Source organism: Gadus macrocephalus, chromosome 19 (genome assembly GCF_031168955.1).
Source record: "Gadus macrocephalus chromosome 19, ASM3116895v1".
Classification (NCBI taxonomy): domain Eukaryota; kingdom Metazoa; phylum Chordata; class Actinopteri; order Gadiformes; family Gadidae; genus Gadus; species Gadus macrocephalus.
The window spans coordinates 2,126,531-2,145,422 of NC_082400.1; the positions used below are offsets into that span (position 1 = coordinate 2,126,531).

General features: G+C 46.4%; 1 protein-coding gene across 1 annotated transcript in view; it reads left to right on the forward strand.

Annotated features, from left to right (window-relative positions):
• Positions 1–18,892, forward strand: part of LOC132447981 (progestin and adipoQ receptor family member 3-like) — a 26,664-nt gene continuing 7,772 nt past the window's right edge. The window contains exons 1-5 of the mRNA XM_060039044.1: positions 1–1,323; positions 1,718–1,880; positions 12,999–13,154; positions 13,607–13,804; positions 14,051–14,141. Coding sequence (XP_059895027.1) covers positions 1,109–1,323; positions 1,718–1,880; positions 12,999–13,154; positions 13,607–13,804; positions 14,051–14,141 — 823 coding nt within the window. The 5' untranslated portion in view covers positions 1–1,108. The remainder of the gene's footprint in view (positions 1,324–1,717; positions 1,881–12,998; positions 13,155–13,606; positions 13,805–14,050; positions 14,142–18,892) is intronic.

An 18,892-nucleotide genomic window follows, 5' to 3' on the forward strand; every position in this document is an offset into this window, starting at 1 on the left:
AATTATTATTCGTATCATCTATATTAAGTCTAATGTTTTGGGATTATTATTTCATATATTTTATATTTCTTTCTACAAATACTCAAATAATTGGTTTTGGATTTAAACTCGCTAATCTACTACCACGACTTTATAGAGATCAGAGGAGAAAGAGAGGACGGATTCACCGGAAGTTACCAGGAAGATATACGGAATTGACAATCCACAATGATTTACAATCATTGAGATCTTTCTTAAATGAAACTACGGCTCATTTATTTATATTCACAACTTGACTGCTGATCAAGTAAAAAAGGATTTCAGATCAATTTAAGTGATAATCATTACATTTATTTAATGTATTTCTTATCTTCCAGGACCTGACCTGCTCTACGGTAACCGGAGCGGAGCTGTTACCCGGGCTGGGAGCATAGCGCTACACACCGCGTTTTATTCCTCCTGTACAGTATTAGAAGTGTACTTTTTTTGTCAAGTGTAGCTATATCGATGTGTATCAACTATCCGGACGAACACCTCGACCGCCAAACCACAACAAATGGTATGGAGTTTAATGGATTATTTCCTGTTATTATCTCTGTCCCATTAGCGCTATATCACTAGGTCTACTGTGCACACACGTAACACAACACCCGTCATACAACACCAACAGGACAACACCGAACCTCTGTACAGATCGGTATGTGAAGCCTGCGTGTGTTTCATATTGCTTAGCTTTGACTGTGAAATCCACGTCACATGGGCGGTGCAGTGGAGCAGGGTCCGACTCCTCAGGTTCAGTCATTGAAACATTCATTCACTCGTTCACTCATTCATTGACTTCATCAAACCAGGCAGCGGAGCTGACAGCTCATAACCCACAAGTTATAATTATAGTCGGGGATCATACGGATGCATCCGAGGCAGGGAACTGTAGGCCCTTATCCTACCAGCACCCCACATCTAAACCAAACAGTCCAGTCTATAAACCAGTCCGGCTGGTCAATGTGGGTTATGTTGAACTGAGACAAAGTGAGTTAATCAGCTGTTAATCCGCACCACCACGTTCTGTCCCCGTCGCCCCAGCTTGTGTCCCGTAGCTAGATTCGGTATTTGCGCATAAAAGCGCACGATGCTGCTGAAAGCTGCTCAGCAGAAAGCTGTGCGCAGCGGGGGGCCCATGGAGCAGTACATGGTACATGGAGGCAGCGTCCACCACTGGCCCGTTGTACTCCCGCAGAGAATCCGGCTGTACACGTACGAGCAGATCCCCCAGTTCCTGAAGGAGAACCCCTTCATCACGGACGGTTACCGGGCACACCTCCCCTCCAAACTATGCCTCAAGAGGTAAGACTCGACATGCATAACAGGCTGTCTGTGATATAAAGTCTGGTTATGTGTGTGAAATTAATGAAGCATATATAGGCTACGACATTATTACAGTTTGTGCGCTAAGAAATGTCCGCATTCACACGTTTAGAAATTTAGAAAAACTGACATATTCAGCACGTGTACTTTGACTGATCTTAATCTGATTTAAGGCAACCCGTCGGATTCATTAACCATGTTGACAACGAAATTCCGTGAAATTCATTAGTTAAAAAAAATTGATGTACATGTATAGTAATAAAAACATGTATCATTATGTTTACATGCACATTAATTAACATTTCACTGGTCAGGTCAACACTGTAGCTGGATTTTGCCAGTTAATAGTTTTCCACTGCCTTCCTGTCTCCAGTATCTTCATGCTGTCCAACGAGACGGTGAATATCTGGACCCACCTTCTGGGCTTCCTGCTGTTTTTCACCCTGGGGGTCAACGACCTCGCCTACGTCCTGCCCTCGGCTGACGCCAGCCACGAGGACTACCTCATCTACGCTGCCGGACTCTTCTGCTTCCAGGTGTGTGTGTGTGTGTGTGTTTGTGAATGTCTTTGAATAAAAGCGGCTTTAGATAAAAATTGTAATGTTATGGGCTGTTAAGAGACATTTTGTCTGGATAATTTATTTGAATGAATATTTCTGTTGCTCAATGTTCAATCTAAATTTACATTTTAAGATGCATTTTAATTTGTTGCTGCAAGGGTGATATTATCTGCCATGTCCCCCATCCGGTAGCAGGATGTGATCATCCTGCTACTGGGTTAATCATGATTGTCATTTACACGATGTGTTGTTTTCATTGCATTGGTTTCACAGACATCAGACGGTTAATGGCCATGTGTATCCATGTGTCACGCATACAATCACATACACACACATCTCTTCCCTCTAAGGCTGGTAAGATGTTAGCCTTAGCACGGCTGCTAGGTGGTTAGCCTTAGCATGTCTGTTTTTAACCCAAATCAACTGTGCCGCCCCTCCACTAGCATTGATATTAGCGTAGTGGTAGTGTTGTAAAACGTGTATCAGTGTGAGCTCAGTCTGTAGTACAACTGTTTGAGTGTGGATTAGGGATGTTAACCGATGACCATTTGACCGATGGTTGACCGTATCAACGTTAACCGATCAATCTTGTCGCTTGTCGGTTAAAGAAAAAATTGGGGTCAATGTGGACTGTGGAGTGTGTGTTGGTTTCACTTCACACAAAAAGATGAGGTGACTTATTGGAAGTTGGACGGACACCACGTCTCTGGCCCACTGTTTAATTTCTCCTAAAGTCTTAATCATTCCCGCATGCGAGCGGCGGAGAATATGATCTCCTAAATTATTATGGATAGTGGACTATGCGCTATAAGACTACAGTTAGCCATCTCATTCCAAGATCTTTTTGTGTGCAGTAAAAAAAGGTATCCCTCACACTCAATTTTTCCGTCTGCTCAAAACTAAACAAGCGGCGTCTCTTCGGAGCTGTCATTTTCTTATATGAGCCGCGGCAATGTTTCAAATGAGCTCCTAACACTGCCCTCTTCCGATTGGCCCCTGGTGAATCCCGCGCAGGGTCTCAACCAGGTCTGCGCCATCTCAGACCATTGTGGCCGTTCGAGCCCGCTCTCTACACACGGTCAACTAAGCATGCCTCGTGTTTCAATTCAAACACAGGTCGTGCCGCGGTTAGAGCCACTCACTCGGAGAGTGTGTGTGTGTGTGTGTGTGAGTCGGAGGCAGAACAGGAGGGAGATATGCAGAGTTACGAAATAGCAGGCTGCTGGCGCGGCTCAAAATGGCTGTTATTTCAAATAGCACATTTTTCTCTGATCGGTTAACCGGTTTCAACCGGTTAATGAGGCTCGGTGGTCAGTCAAGAATATTTTACATTTTCGCCATCCCTAGTGTGGATCTCCTGTATTGTGTGAACCTCAGTATTAGACCCTGTTTTTAATGGTTTTGTCATGTTTCTTTTTTTTAACTATGCTACATTAGCGATATGAATGAATTTATCTGTAGTTTGTGGAGGTTAAGTGAGGTTTTTTATCATGCAGAAGAATTTGCAACACATTTGCAAAATGATTAACTATTAATCAATTTTATTTATATGGCACATTTCATACACAAGGCAGACTCGATGAGCTTCACATAAAAACATGCCTCACAATGAACAGGATAAATAAGAGGGCGTGAAATTCATTTAACAACTGGATTTAAAATAATCCGTAAAATACATATGAAAACCGGTTTTAAAAGAGTGCATGAAAGACATTGAAGTTAAAATTGAATAAAAGCAAAAACAAAACGTTTTTAACCTTGATTTAACCATAGTCAGGGTCGGAGCAAGTCTCAGCTCTTCAGGAAGTTTGTTCCAGCTTTGTGTTGTATATTCGCTGAATCCTGCCCTCCATGTTCTGTTTTGGAAACAATTAGCTGACTGGTCCCAGTGGATCTTAAAGGTCTAGAGGGTTTGTTATAGCGGAAGTGTTACGGGTCCCAGGATTGGGTGCCACGGCAACAATAAAGAAATATTTCGCGGAATGCCCGCAAGGCAATACACAGGGTGAACAATAAACCCATAATCGGCGGGAACTGCCGTTTCGCGCCTTCCGGTATTTACCCCTGCCATTGTACTCAACGGCGGTATTTTAAAGTCTTTTAAGTTCGCTAAAAACACAACAAAACATGACCCGAACTTCTTTAACAGTTATACATATAAAGCAAGGCTTTAGAAGGTTGACATTTTATAGTTTGAACCAACTACTGACCTGTAATGTACAGAAAATGGTGAGAAACAATGAAGACACGACTGCTCAGTTCGTCATCCAAGTTGCGTCTGAGGACGCGGGAGGAAGTGCTCCCGTCTGACGACAACCCGGAACGCAACTACTTCAGTGTCAACAGTTCCACCTGGGTGCTGCTTAGATATTAAGTTCCTCTCAACCCTAATTATGAGGAATAAATGAATGTACTGGTCTCATACATTTATAAAAATCGTTTCAAGCCCTTAAATTCAGAGAAAATTACCTTCTGCTAATATAAATCAAATAATCAGTTTTGAGAGTACCACATACTCCCCCACAAACAAAAGTGGCTCCCGACACTTGCTTCTAACAGCTCAACTTAAAATGTTCACCCTTGTTTTCTCTCTTTTTGTTATTAAAGCTTAATAAACTCAACAGTGTACAAAAAAAACAAGCACAAAAATATATTGTACACCCAAAATCTGAAGTGGTGTAAGTAATGTTGTAAGTGTGCAATGTTTACTCATCAATAGCAGTGTATAGGGTAATAAACTGGCATGTATGGAGGAAGGATAATGGGTAGGGGTTGGAATGGATGGAAATATGGCTGTGGGTACTGATGAGTGTAAACTGTGGGCTGTGTCTGTATTGCACTCACGATGAGACGTGGCTGGTATGTCGGTTGACCAAGGGCTGTATAGGTGAGCATCTGGCCAGGGTGTCTTTCTCTGGTAGACCTCCTTAGTGCAGGCTGAGCGTCAAGCTGAATGTCTTGAATATCTCTGTCTGGACTGTGAACCTGAGCCAGCTCCTGTTCCTGGTAAGGCTGGGGTTCCTCAGCACAAGGCACACTTTCATTTTGTCTTTCATGTTCTTCCTCACTGTTACTTTCTCTTTCAGGTGCAGGCTCAACATGAACTGTTTCCTCGAGGTAAGTTCCAATCTGTTCGGTATTGTGTTGTGTTTCACAGGTAACAGTTTGATGAGGTAATGGATTTGCGATCCTTAGCACTTCCCTTGCTATCCGCAGCCAATATCTTGGTTGATCGTCTTCGTCGTCTGATCCACTTGAGTCATCATTCTGTGTCTGTTCGATTTTTCTTGTGGGTTTGGTTGACTTTCCATTTCCCCTTTGTGACTTGGCAGGTGCATTTGTGACTGGTGGCTCTACAGGTAAGTCATTCACTTGGAGCAACAAGTTTCGGTGGAGAGTGCGAGTGGGACGGTTTCCTGTCTCAGGACTCACCTTATAGACTGGGTTTTCACCGAGCTGTTCTTGTACAATATAGATTGTCTTTTCCCAGTAGGGTGTCAGTTTGCATGGACCTCCTCTTATAGAAACGTTGCGAACGAGAACCCTGTCTCCTGGCTGTAGAGTGACGCCTCTGTTTTTCCTGTCATAATATTGTTTGCCTTTTGCACTTGATTGTTGGCTATTGGTGCTGGCTATTTTGTATGCTTCGATCATTTTCTCTGCCCACTTTTCCGCATAGCTACTTGCTGTGTTTTCTTCTTTCTCTGTTACCAAACCGAACAGAAGGTCAACAGGAAGACGTGGATGATGACCATATAACAGGTAGTATGGGGAATAGCCTGTTGCCTCATGCTTGGTACAATTGTATGCATGGATGATATGAGGCAGGTGGTCCTTCCAGCTTTCTCTCTCTTTCTCGCCCAAAGTTCGGAGCATTTGTAACAGAGTCCGGTTGAACCTCTCTGCGGGATTACCTTGGGGATGGTAAGGGGATGTTCTTGAATGGTTCACGCCTGCGAACTGTCTGAGGGCTCTGAACAGTTCATTTTCGAACTCCCGGCCTTGATCATGGTGGAGTTTAGCCGGGTATCCGAACCGAGGGACAAAGTCATTGAAAATCCTGTCAGCAGCTGTTTTGCCGGCCTTGTTTTTGGTAGAGTATGCCTGGGCAAACCGGGTAAAGTGGTCGACCACCACCAGGATATATTCGTATCCACCACGGCTGGTTTCAAGGTGGAGAAAGTCAATACAGACTAGATCGAGGGGTGAGCTGGATGTTATACTGCCCATCGGCGCCCGGTCATGTACAGCTGGCTTCTTTTGTTTAATACAACGACACTTCCTGGTGATGTACTCCTCAATATCATTTTTCATGTATGGCCAATAGAATCTCTCTCTTGCGAGGCTCAAAACTCGCTCTACACCAACATGTCCCATATTGTCGTGCAGGTAGGTTAGGGCTGTCTGTTTATAAGTGGCTGGCAAGACTAGCTGTTTACGACCAAGAGTTTTCCTATACAGGATGTCATTTTCCACGTGCAGTCTGCTCCACTCTCTTGAGAGTTTTCTTGTGGATTTGTCCATTGCTCTGCGTCCCACTTCCGTCAATTCACTGTTTTTCTCCTTTAATTCCAAGATTTTCCCAATGACTGGGTCTTTTTTCTGTTCACTTGACAGTTCATGGTGGTCAATTGTTGGGAAAGGTTCCGTGTAAGTTTGCTGTTGAGATGAGATGTTAAGGGCCGCCACCCATGCTACTTCTCCATGCTGGGCTGTCCTGCTGCCTTCCCAGGTGGCGCACACTGCCTCCTCTGACAATTTCTCAGAACACTGACTCATGTAGGCATTGATGTCAAGGGGACAGCGGGATAGGATGTCTGCAACAACATTCAATTTCCCTGGTTTGTACCTTATTTCAAAGTCAAAGTCTGCAAGCTCCCCTACCCAGCGATGGCCCACTGCATTAAGCTTAGCTGTGCTCATCATGTAGGTCAAGGGATTATTATCGGTGTAGACAATGAAATGGGGAGAATAAAACAGGTAATCCCTGAACTTTTCACATACTGCCCACTTCAAAGCCAAAAACTCGAGCTTGCCACTGTGAAGATGGTAACTTTGCTCCGCTGGTGTCAGTGTGCGGGACCCATAGCCGATCACTCTCATTTTCCCATCCTGATTTTGGTAGAGTACCGCCCCAAGGCCCTGTTGGGAGGCATCAGTGTGGAGTATGAAGGGCTGATTGAAATCTGGGTAGCCCAGTACTGGTGGGTTTGTAAGGATGTTTATCAGGCGTTCAAGGATCTGCTGGTGCTCACTGTTCCACTTCACTGGGGTGCGTGAATGTAGTTGAGGGCCCTGTGGTTTTCCCCTTGCAGGCTTGGGTTCTGGTGGACTTTTTTTTTTCTGAAGTAGCTCATATAGGGGACTGGCTATCCGTGAGAAGTCTTGTACGTATGTTCGGTAATAGCTCAGAAAACCTAACAGTCTCCTTACATCCCCCACTGTTCTCGGAGTTTTCTCCTTCAAGGCTTGCACTGCTTCCACATCTTTCGGATCCACCCTCACCCCATCTGCAGACACCAGCCGACCCACATACCTGACCTCTTTGCGAAACAGTTCACACTTTTCAGGTCTTAACTTTACTCCATGGCGCTGCAGAGCTCGAAGTACATTGCGCAGTACCTCAACATGCTGTTCGAAGGACTTTGAAAAACAGAGGACGTCGTCTAGATAAGGGATGCAACACTCATCCCTCAGCGTGTCAAGCATCTCCTCCATGCTTCTTTGAAAAGATGCTGGGGCATTTGACAAACCGAAGGGTATTCTAACCCATTCGTAAAAACCCCAAGGGGTTGTGAAGGCGGTCATGTGTCTGGACCCCTCTGCAATGAAGCCTTGGTGGTAGGCTTTGCCCTGGTCTAGGATGGAAAACCAGCCATAGCCACCAAGTGAGTCGATTAAGTCCTGTATCCGGGGAAGAGGATGTTTGTCGGGTACTGTCTTTTGGTTGAGCAGTCGATAGTCGACACAAAGGCGCAGTGATCCATCCTTTTTCCTGACACAAACAATAGGTGCGGCATAGGGTGAGTGTGATTTCACGATCCATCCTTTCACAATCAAATCTTGGATGTACTCTTTCACTTCCTTGTACAGTGGTTTTGGGATGGAAGCATAAGACCTCTGAACAGGGATGTCGTCTTTAAGCCTGATTGACATCTGAAGAGAGGGGATACACCCTATGTCTTCGCCGTCGTGGGCGAATGCTGCAGACTCCTCGCGCAACATTTCCTCAACCATTCGCTGCTGTTCAAGGTCAAGATGACTGAGGTCAACAGGTGGTCGCCAGGGCTCAGTCGGGGGGGTTTCACAGGTGGTAACATTGTGGACTTCAGCCCTAACTGTTGTACCCTGTGGTTTCTCAACCTGTTGTGTCTCTGTCTTATCCGTTTCAATGACTTTGGCTACGTGCTGGATGGATCCCAGCTGAGTTCTCTTTGGGAGAATTACTTCATGCTTAGTGTGGTTAGAAACAGGCACGTTGACAAGAGGCCACCTGCTGTTATTAATTTCCAGTATACCCTCCCCGACACTTAATTGTTCCAAGGGTGTGCTCCCTTCTGCGGGTTCATAAAGGACAACAGGGTTGGACGTGTCAAAGGTAGGTGGTACTCTGCACCGCACATGCAATGTTTTTCCAGCTGGGATGCTCACATCCTCTTTACCAACTCTGATCGTGGCCATGCTGTAGTTGGGTGTCTTTTGGCCCTGTATGAAGTTAACCATAGCTGCTGCCTGTTCCTCTTCAACACCCAATGCTTTTTGGAAGAGACCAATAACCATTTCATGTGCATCAGCGGGAGATTCTTGCCCATTCATCATCACTTGGAGAACATTCGCTCCCAATATAGGCTGAGGGAGGGGAAGCTGGCTGACCAGAAAAGGTGTCTGTATTGAAAGGTTTGGATTGTCATTTCCGGGGAGGTTGACCGTTAGCTCCACCCATCCATCATACGGGATTGGTTGTCCATTTGCTGCATACAGAGTGAGGCTTTCCTCTGTGTCAAGAAGCTCATGCAATGGTCGTACTGGGTGATTGGGGATAAATGTCTCTCTCCAGGGCCGGTCAATCATGCTCACTTGCGAGCCAGAGTCAAAAAGCACTGTTACTGCATAACCGTTGATGAAACATTTGAGCATGCTCTTTCTACCAACCAGCGGTGCTGTGAGAATGGCATCTTCAGGGGTTACTGGTGTCTCTCGAGAGTAGCGATCACAAGCTCTTTTACGATTTATATCTTTTTTTTGGCGTTGCTGCTTCAGTGTGGAAGTTACTGAGTGGGACTGGAACTTTGGAACGGCCCCTGGTTGTCCCTCATCAAAGACCGGTTCCCGTTTCCCTGCTGCCTGGTTCTCTTTAAACAGCCCACAGCCCGGTGTCCTGATTCACCACACACAAAACAATGATTACAATCCTCCGCACCTTGGTGTGAACACTTTGTGCAGACAGGCATTTTACCCTTTCTTGTGTGGGAGAGCTGGCCGGGGAAAGACGTAGGAGGGGCGTGTGGCTGTACATGAGGTTGGCCTAGTGCTTGGACAGGTAGGATCTTTGAGTGAGTCGCGTATACCACTGGGTTTTGCTGATCTATTAAAGCTGCAACCATGTTGGTTAAAGTCTCCACCTGAGCGCTGAGCTGCTGTATTGTCTTCTGTTCTCTAGTGTCTGAAGTCTGATCACCATCAACTTGAACACTGTTTGTGTGTGTTGCTCTCTGTCGGGAGACATTACCAAATCTACGTTGATGTTCGTTTTCAGAGTTGATTATCTTCATCACCCTGCTGACGATCTCTTCATCAGAAATTTGGTTGTTTGTGATGAGTGGCCTCAGCTGCTGGCGAATGTCTGTGTGTTTGGACCCGAGGCCCTGGTAAATGGAGTGCAGAAAAACTTGCTGGATGGTCTTGGGGTCATAGTGGATTTCTGTGTTTGCCTGTTTTGACTGGAAGAGGATTTTCTGTTTGAGGCCTATCATGCGATAGATGAACTGCTGAGGAGGTTCATGTTCGTCTTGCTTTGCACACATTAGATCCTGAAACAGTTCAGTGCCTGCCTTTTCACACAGATGAGACCGGAGAAAGCCCTTCAGTTCACAGATTGTAATGTCATCTTTATTGGTGAGCATGTTCTTAAAAGCACCAGGTTTTACACACTTCAGCACTCCTCGGATGACCTCTGTCTCTGTAAAGCCCTCTCTGTCTCCTTCGTCTATTTGCTTGCTGATACTGTTATATGTGATATCAGAGCTTTGGTCCCCAATCTGTCCTCCATGGACCTTGAATTCCCTCCGTTGCAGGTAAGACAGATGCTTTAAGGAGTCCACTTTCTCTTCGTCAACATGTAGTGGGTCGTGACGTGGGAGTTGGTGTTGTAGTTGCTGACCTAGACTGGTGGACTTACTGTGTGCTGTGCAAGCCATATCTTTGTAGTATTGAAGCTTTTTTCCGAGGTCTTCGTGCATTGCTTGTAGCTGGTCAATACTTTGAGTGGTAATGTCTCTGTCGAGGTTAGCATGTTGTTGTGTGGTGTGGTTTGTCGTGGTTGTAAGGGCAGTAAAGTGTGAGGTGGTTGGCGTGTCATCATTGACGTGTGAGAATGTAGTGTGGCCCTCTATCATGGTTGGCACAGTGGTGAGTGTAGTGTGTTTCTGTGTTACACCCTTTGTAATTACAGTTGCAACAGGATTATCAATGATACTCTTAACCAGGTCATTTAACATTAACAAATCAGACATTCCCTCATCTTCGGATTCAAGTAAGGTATCAGACTGCATATAGTAAAGGATATAGTTGACACAACTTTCTTCATCACTGGACTCCAAATCTTGGCTGCTGTCGCTGGCGATGTCCTTCGCCAGCTTGTAGACATCGTCGCATGACAGTCGGTACAAGTTCTTTTTGATGCTCCAAACGAGTTCTTTGCGTACTGTAGACATGACGTCTGTGGACCTGACAATGATAGCGTGGTTCCCCTTGGAAGAATGAAGACCCTTCTCTGGCTCCGATCTCCCCTTGTGGACACCCACCAGCTGTCGTCTCGGCAGTAGTCACGTCACCTCGCCTTGGCCTCGTGGTTCTTCTTATCACTGGATCTGCTCCCCTGGACAGTATTGTTGGAGGCAGATCCCGGACGAGCCCCCACAATTTGTTACGGGTCCCAGGATTGGGTGCCACGGCAACAATAAAGAAATATTTCGCGGAATGCCCGCAAGGCAATACACAGGGTGAACAATAAACCCATAATCGGCGGGAACTGCCGTTTCGCGCCTTCCGGTATTTACCCCTGCCATTGTACTCAACGGCGGTATTTTAAAGTCTTTTAAGTTCGCTAAAAACACAACAAAACATGACCCGAACTTCTTTAACAGTTATACATATAAAGCAAGGCTTTAGAAGGTTGACATTTTATAGTTTGAACCAACTACTGACCTGTAATGTACAGAAAATGGTGAGAAACAATGAAGACACGACTGCTCAGTTCGTCATCCAAGTTGCGTCTGAGGACGCGGGAGGAAGTGCTCCCGTCTGACGACAACCCGGAACGCAACTACTTCAGTGTCAACAGTTCCACCTGGGTGCTGCTTAGATATTAAGTTCCTCTCAACCCTAATTATGAGGAATAAATGAATGTACTGGTCTCATACATTTATAAAAATCGTTTCAAGCCCTTAAATTCAGAGAAAATTACCTTCTGCTAATATAAATCAAATAATCAGTTTTGAGAGTACCACAGAAGCATTTAAGATAAGATAAGATTGATTTTATTGTCATTGTACAGCCACCTATACAACGAAATTGGGAGTGCCAACTGAAGGTGCATTACACATACAAAATAAATAAACAAGCAATTTAAGTTAAAAATTGTAAAAAAAAACAAGACAGAAATAAGAAAAACATTTGGAACAAGACAAGGACAGGTGTTGTCAGAATAAATAAATGTAAAGGCCGTAAGCATATTGCACTGTATAGAAAGTGAGGAATCAGTTTCAATTTCAGTGAGAACTGGCCCTAAACGCCTGAGTGAGTAATAGTTGAGCAGCAGTATTTGGAAATCATACTTTACTAGTTTATAAGACCACAGCTGAGAGATTAGTGTGTATGTTTAGGTGTGTAACGTTAAACCCTGTCCCCCTGCTTTAGGTGTGTAACGTTAAACCCCGTCCCCCTGCTCTAGGTGTGAGCGATGTGTCCCCCTCAGTTGTTGCATAGGTTACTCCTGACCAACCTTTACGAAAGGAAGGAGAATTTTGTAACCCATAATCCTTTATGGTGGCAATATTTAAAAGCAACAGGCCACCGACGAGAAGAAAAGAAAATTGATAATGGATCCCAGTTCCAGAAACATATTTATTTGAATCTAAATCAATTCATTTATTGCTGGTTAGTAAATAAAATTACATGAAAATACACAGTTGAAAGTAGGCAATGGAATAACTCAAAATAATGTACAAACATAATGAAAAACCCTAAAGATAATAAAGAACTCATAAAAGACCAAAAGAAGACCCAATAAAATACCTATTTTTTTCACATGTGAATTGGGATTCAAGTGGCCTAAAAGGTTCCCGTTGGTCAAGTCCAACCTAAGTGAATCTTACTGTTGGCGACAACCTGATTGAAATAAATACGACAAGAATGCATTGATTGAACGAACGCTTGTTTTAGTCCATCTTCGGGCTATGACGTCGGTCTAATTAATTTAAACAGTGCTGTCTTTTCCTATGTTCAAAAGGAAGCAACTCTTCTTGACCCTGTGACGTTTTCCACAAAGGGTTAAGGAAAGGTGGCATAGAGGTTACGAGATTTGATTTTCCGAATTGGGCCCCGGTCCTCTCTCTAGGTGTGTAACGTTGAACCCCGCCCCCCTGCTCTAGGTGTGTAACGTTGAACCCCGTCCCACTGCTCTAGGTGTGTAACGTTGAACCCCGTCCCCCTGCTCTAGGTGTGTAACGTTGAACCCTGTCCCCCTGCTCTAGGTGTGTAACGTTGAACCCCGTCCCCCTGCTCTGGGTGTGTTACGTTGAACCCGGTCCCCTCTAGGTGTTCCAAATTGAACCCGGTCTCCTCCAGATGTGTAACGTTAAACCCGGTCTCCAGGTGTGCATGCTGTGCTCTGTGGGCTACCATCTGTTCTCCTGTCACCGTAACGAGAGGACGTGCCGGCGCTGGCTGGCGCTGGACTACGCTGGGATCTCTGTGGGGATCCTGGGCTGCTACGTCCCGGGGATATACTACGCCTTCTTCTGCAATACTGTGAGTTGTTGATTCACCTTATTTACTGCAGTACTGCTCGTAGTTCAGCATTTTGTGTCTTTCTGTGTGTGTGCGCCATTGACAGGATGATACCATGAACAAAACATCACATTTCTCTGGGCATTCTTTGAAACATTTCGGGTAATGTAAGTAGATATGTTTTTAGATATTTAATTGGGTAAATGTTGCATAGTACACATTTACCTTTATGGTTGTGGTTCTTTAGGCCTGTCGGAGTCCACCATTGTGTCTTTAAGCAAAAGCAGCTCAACAGAACCTAGTTGAGGCCAGTTGACTCTCTGTTAATCCCCTGTGGCGCCCTGTGAGACCCCTCCACTGATCAGCCTCCACTCAGACCACCTTGGCTCTATGTGAATCCCCTGTAAAACCCCTCACTGATCAGCGTCCATGCAGACCACCTTGACTCTCTGCTCGCTCCTGTTCATCTCTAGTTCTGGCGGCAGCTCTACCTGATGATGATCCTCTCCCTGATCCTGGCCGTGTTCTGCGCCCAGGTGCATCCCCGTTACCTTAGCAACGACTGGCGTCGCCTACGCACGGCCATCTTCTGTGCGGTGGCGGGCGGAAGCATCGTGCCCGCCTTCCACTGGGTGTGGCTAAACGGAGGGCTTCGCACTGACGCCGTGGAGGTAGTGTGTGTGTGTGTGTGTGTGTGTGTGTGTGTGTGTGTGTGTGTGTGTGTGTGTGTGTGTGTGTGTGTGTGTGTGTGTGTGTGTGTGTGTGTGTGTGTGTGTGTGTGTGTGTGTTACTGACATGTGTGTGGGTGTGTGTGTGTGTTACTGACATGTGTGTGGGTTACTGACATGTGTGTGGGTGTGTGGGTTACTGACGTGTGTGTGGGTGTGTGGGTTACTGACGTGTGTGTGTTTGTGCAGCTGTTCCTGCCTCGTATCATGGTGATGTACCTGATCGCTGGAGCTGCGTTCCTCTTCTACGTCACCAAGGTCCCTGAGAGATACTTCCCAGGTAGGACCCCGTCCCGTCAGACCCCATCATCATATCATTCGTTATGATAATGAGAAGGATTATACTGTTTGTTCACCAATCCCAAAACCAGATTATAACCTTCAATCTAAACCCAGATCATGTTATCTATAGTTTAAATCTGGATCATATAATCTATGATTTATTAAATATTACCATTGATCTGCACATTCCTCAGGCCAGATGATATAATCCTATAGTGTAAATAAACATTACATTTATGAGCTCTGTAAATTCCCCAGATCAGATTATAATCTTTAGGTTATCCCTGTATGTTCTCTGTTCTCTAAACCAGTTGATAGTCTCTAGTGTAACCCTGTATGATATCTAAACCAGGTGATAGTCTCTAATGTAACCCGGTATGTTCTCTAAAACAAGGGAGTCTCTAGTGTAACCAGTATGTTCTCTAAACTAGGTGATAGTCTCTAGTGTAACCCGGTTTCCGTTTCAATGGGATTTACGAAACGCCAAATAAAAGACGACAGAAACGATAGTTATGTTATTATAACTCTAGTTCTATGATTGTAGGCGTAGCCGTCTAGGCTTCGCCTTATGGGCTTGTCCCGTGCGCGCGCCTGTGCGCGCTGAAAATTCAAACTAAGCGTGGGCAACGCCCACATTTCCCACGGTATTGTCTATATAAGGCGGTGTATACCGTCGCTCATCCTCCACGCTTTTCTTTCAGCATTTGGAGGGTACAGCAGGTGGGAAACTAGACGGCTACGCCTACAATCATAGAACTAGAGTTATAATAACATAACTATCGTTCTATTTCATGTAGGCTACGCCGTCTAGGCTTCGCCTTATGGGCTAAGGTGAAGCTGCGAGCGGAGCCCGATCAATGTACTCCTGCTGGACCCCAGTCAAAACGACCTAAGTCACCAGAGCACATTAAGACTCAAAAAGCCAAGGAAGTGTAAAACACAACAGCTTAATAAAAAACTAATTCCTCCTAGATCAAGCTAGGCAATGATCAAGGGAGAAAAAAGTGAGTCTGTAAAGACTCCGGCTCTAATCCGTGCTTAATGGAACCCATGAAAAGGAAAAGAAAAACCAGAGCAACACGGTTTCCATTAGGTCCGCTACCACCGGGGGCGGAGCTACGGAATCCGGCTCTCCAATAATGGGACTCTCTCGGCCGTTTCTTATTTGAAGAAGACGGCGGGAGTGCCACACTGGTAAACAAAACCACCAGACAATTGGCGAGCCAATAGAAAACCCCCTAGCCTGTTTTTCATTTGAAAAAAGGTGGGAGAGTAAGACTGGTAATCAAGTCCAACTCGCCAGCCGGCGAGAGGAAATCCAACCACGCCGCTTTAAAGAACATGTCTATATTCTTAAGCCGTAAAAGGGGTCCCGGACTCCAGCACAGAGTTGCCGAGTGAGCCCCTGGACATGTCTAACATGTAAAAACGGACAAAGGGGCAGGGGGAAGACCAAGACGCAACAGCCGCGCAGATGTCTTCCACTGAAACGCCCTTGAGTAGAGCCGTTGAAGCAGCCACGCTCTGTGTGGAGTGAGCTTTAACGACCAACGGTGGCGCCAAGCCCTGCCGAGAGTAGGCTAGGCAAACACCCTCACATACCCAGCGAGAAAACCGCTGCTTAGAGAGAGCGGCCCCTGCTAGCGTCGCTATCAGTGTTGTGCCTGAACGCGTTCATTGAACGATAGTTCATGAACTCATTCATATTTTCGGCGAACGTGAACTGAACGTACTGTATTACTGCCTGATGAACGTTACTGTGAACTCGTTCATTCTGGTGTCTGTGAACGGCACGCGCACTCGGTTTAACTTCGTTCAATTGGGGGGTTATTTGTTTATCAAAACGGCGGATGCGCGCGCAGAATGATTTGTTTGACCGGTTGCCATGGTTAATAATAAAAATAATAATACATTTAATTTAGAGGCGCCTTTCAAGACACCCAAGGTCACCTTACAGAGCATACAGCAAAACAGAATAACACTCAAAAGAAAGGGGGGGACCTCACTAACCACCACCAATATGTAGCACCCACTTGGGTGATGCACGGCAACCAATCGGCGCCAGAACGCTCACTACACACCAGCTTGAGGTGGAGAGTTAGGGATGAGGTGGAGAGTGAGGAAACATTCCGTCCCAGAGACATAGAAGACAGTGTGGGGAGACAGGACGGAGAGACTGTCAGGCGATTGTTCACGAAGAACCATGCGGCCCGCATTATATAAGAAAGTTTCAAAGCTAAGACAAGAGGGAACGAGGGGAAAAAAATTTGTCAATACCCCAAACTATGCTCCTATAAGGGGGGCACAGTGTAGGATTTATCAAAAAAAAATAATAATCTCCGGTTATCTCCGTGTGTTTCATTTGCAGTTGCGGCGTTGTCAGCTTACTGTTACATTAAACTGCAATCAGAAAATGCGGTTATATGCTATAGACCCTATAGTGTCTGTGGTGTAAAGGCTGGGACGAATTAAAAAATATAAATACACTTTATGTTGAAAGTTAGACCGTCCCGATTCCCATTGAAACGAATGGCGCGGTGATTATTCTTCAGAACGAGATCTGTTAAATAGTGAAAAATGAATCAAACTGTAATCAGACAACACGGTTATATGCTATGGACCCTAGAGTGTCTGTGGTATAAAAGCTGAGACGAATTTCGAATTCTAAATATGTACAATCCATAACGTTATCTCCCGCTGGCTCATAGCTCAGCGGACTAGAATACCTCCTAGAATCATTGCTTGTTGGCCGAAGTGGGCTCGATGTTCAAAATACCGGAAAAAAATAATAGCTCACACAGCAACATATTGAAAAAATGAACTATGAACTAGTTCATTTTTTGGAACTGTGAACTTAGTTCAAATCTTTGAATTATGAACGTTGAACTGAACTAGTTCATTTTAAAATTTGTGAACTGAACTTTGAACTAGTTCACGTAGAAAGTGAACTATCCCAACACTGGTCGCTATAACATACAAACAACTGTTGTGTGGAGCGGAACGCGGCCGAGCGATTCACGTACATAGCCAAGGCCCGAACCGGGCACAGGAGATGCAACTCCGCCTCCGCCTCACTAGAATGAGGCGGGGGGTGAAAAGCCTTAAGCACAATATCCCTCGACCGAAAATAACTATTAATGTTCTTCGGGAGGAACGCAGGATTAGGTCTGAGCAACGCGAAGGAGCTGTCCTCGTTTAGCAACAAGCAACTCGGGCTGACAGACAGAGCGGTTAGCTCACCGGCCCGCTTGGCAGAAACCAAGGCCAACAAGAGCGCCGTCTTAAATGACAGGGCATCCAAAGGGGCCTGAGAAAGAGGCTCGAAAGGATCCCTGGACAATCCGCAACACGGTGGGGAGATCCCAGCGTGGTGTAAGCACGCGTGAAACAGCTGTCCCGAACCTCTGCCAGATCAGTCTGACAATGTCGGGATGTAACCGCCTCGAGACATGAGGTCCACCCCAAAGTTCTGGGCGCCCGCGATATGCAGGGCTCTCAGACTGAGGAGATACTGATGAGCCCAAAGCCAGAGCTCGACCGCCTTTCGGTGGAGAGCAGGGGAGCGGACTCCCCCCTGTCTGTTGATGTACGCCGCCGCCGCCACGCTGTCTGTCCTGATCAGAACGTGGCGGCCGCGCACCAGGTGAAAGAAGTGCAACAGCACTTTCCTCACAGCGTCGAGCTCCAACACATTTATGTGTGCTGTGGGGGGCGTGCGCCACTCGTCTCCGACCGAGTGAGAGAGGCACGTTCCTCCCCAACCCGTCAACGAGGCGTCCGTGAAGACCACTACGTATGATGCCACCCTGCCCAGGGGAACACCCCTGAGAAGGGCGGAGGGTCCTTTCCAATATTCCAGGTCTGGCGACACCGAACCAGGAACGAGGAGCACCTTGAGCTTGTGTCGCCTGGGGTCCAACCGTTGGCGAGCAAACCACCGCTGGAGTCTGCGCATAAAAAGCAGACCCAGGGGGACCACGGGGTGGGCAGCTGCCATCAGCCCTAACAGGCGCATGGTGGACAGTGCGGTCACGTTTCTGCGAACGTGAAAACGGGAGAGCGCAGGATGAGACAGGATGGCGTCTCGCCGAGGAGGCGAAAGCATCGCAGTCATGGTGGCTGAGTCTAGGCAAAGCCCCAAGTAGACTGTCTGCCGGCTGGGGAGCGGGGAGCTCTTCTCCCAGTTGATGGCAAAACCCAGGAAGGAGAGATGGTTTATCACCAACATGGTGTCCCTTCTCGCGGTCTCTTCTGAGTTGCTCAGAATAAGCAGATCGTCTAGGTAGAAGAGAATCCTCTTTCCCTGACGCCTGAGCGGTTCCAACGCCGTCTCCACACACTTCGAGACGGTGCGCGGAGCCAGTGAATAGCCGAACGGCAGACACTGGTACTCGTACGCCATCCCCATAAAGGCAAAGCGGAGAAACTTCCTGTGCGCCTGCCGAACAGGGACGTGGAAGTAAGCATCCTTGAGATCCAGGGATGTGAACCAATCGCCCTCTCTCACACACCGGAACAACGCTCCGACAGTGAGCATTCTGAACTTCCTCGTGGCAACGAATCTGTTGAACACGCGAAGATCCAGAATAGGTCTCTTTTCCCCTGACTTCTTGGAAACCAGGAAGTAGCGGGAATAAAACCCTAGGTGAGACTCGTAGGGGGGAACGTCAGTGATGGCCCCCGGGTCCCGTAGCGTGGTCTCCACCAACCCCATAAAGGGTAGGGGACGACGCTTGAACTGTATGGGAT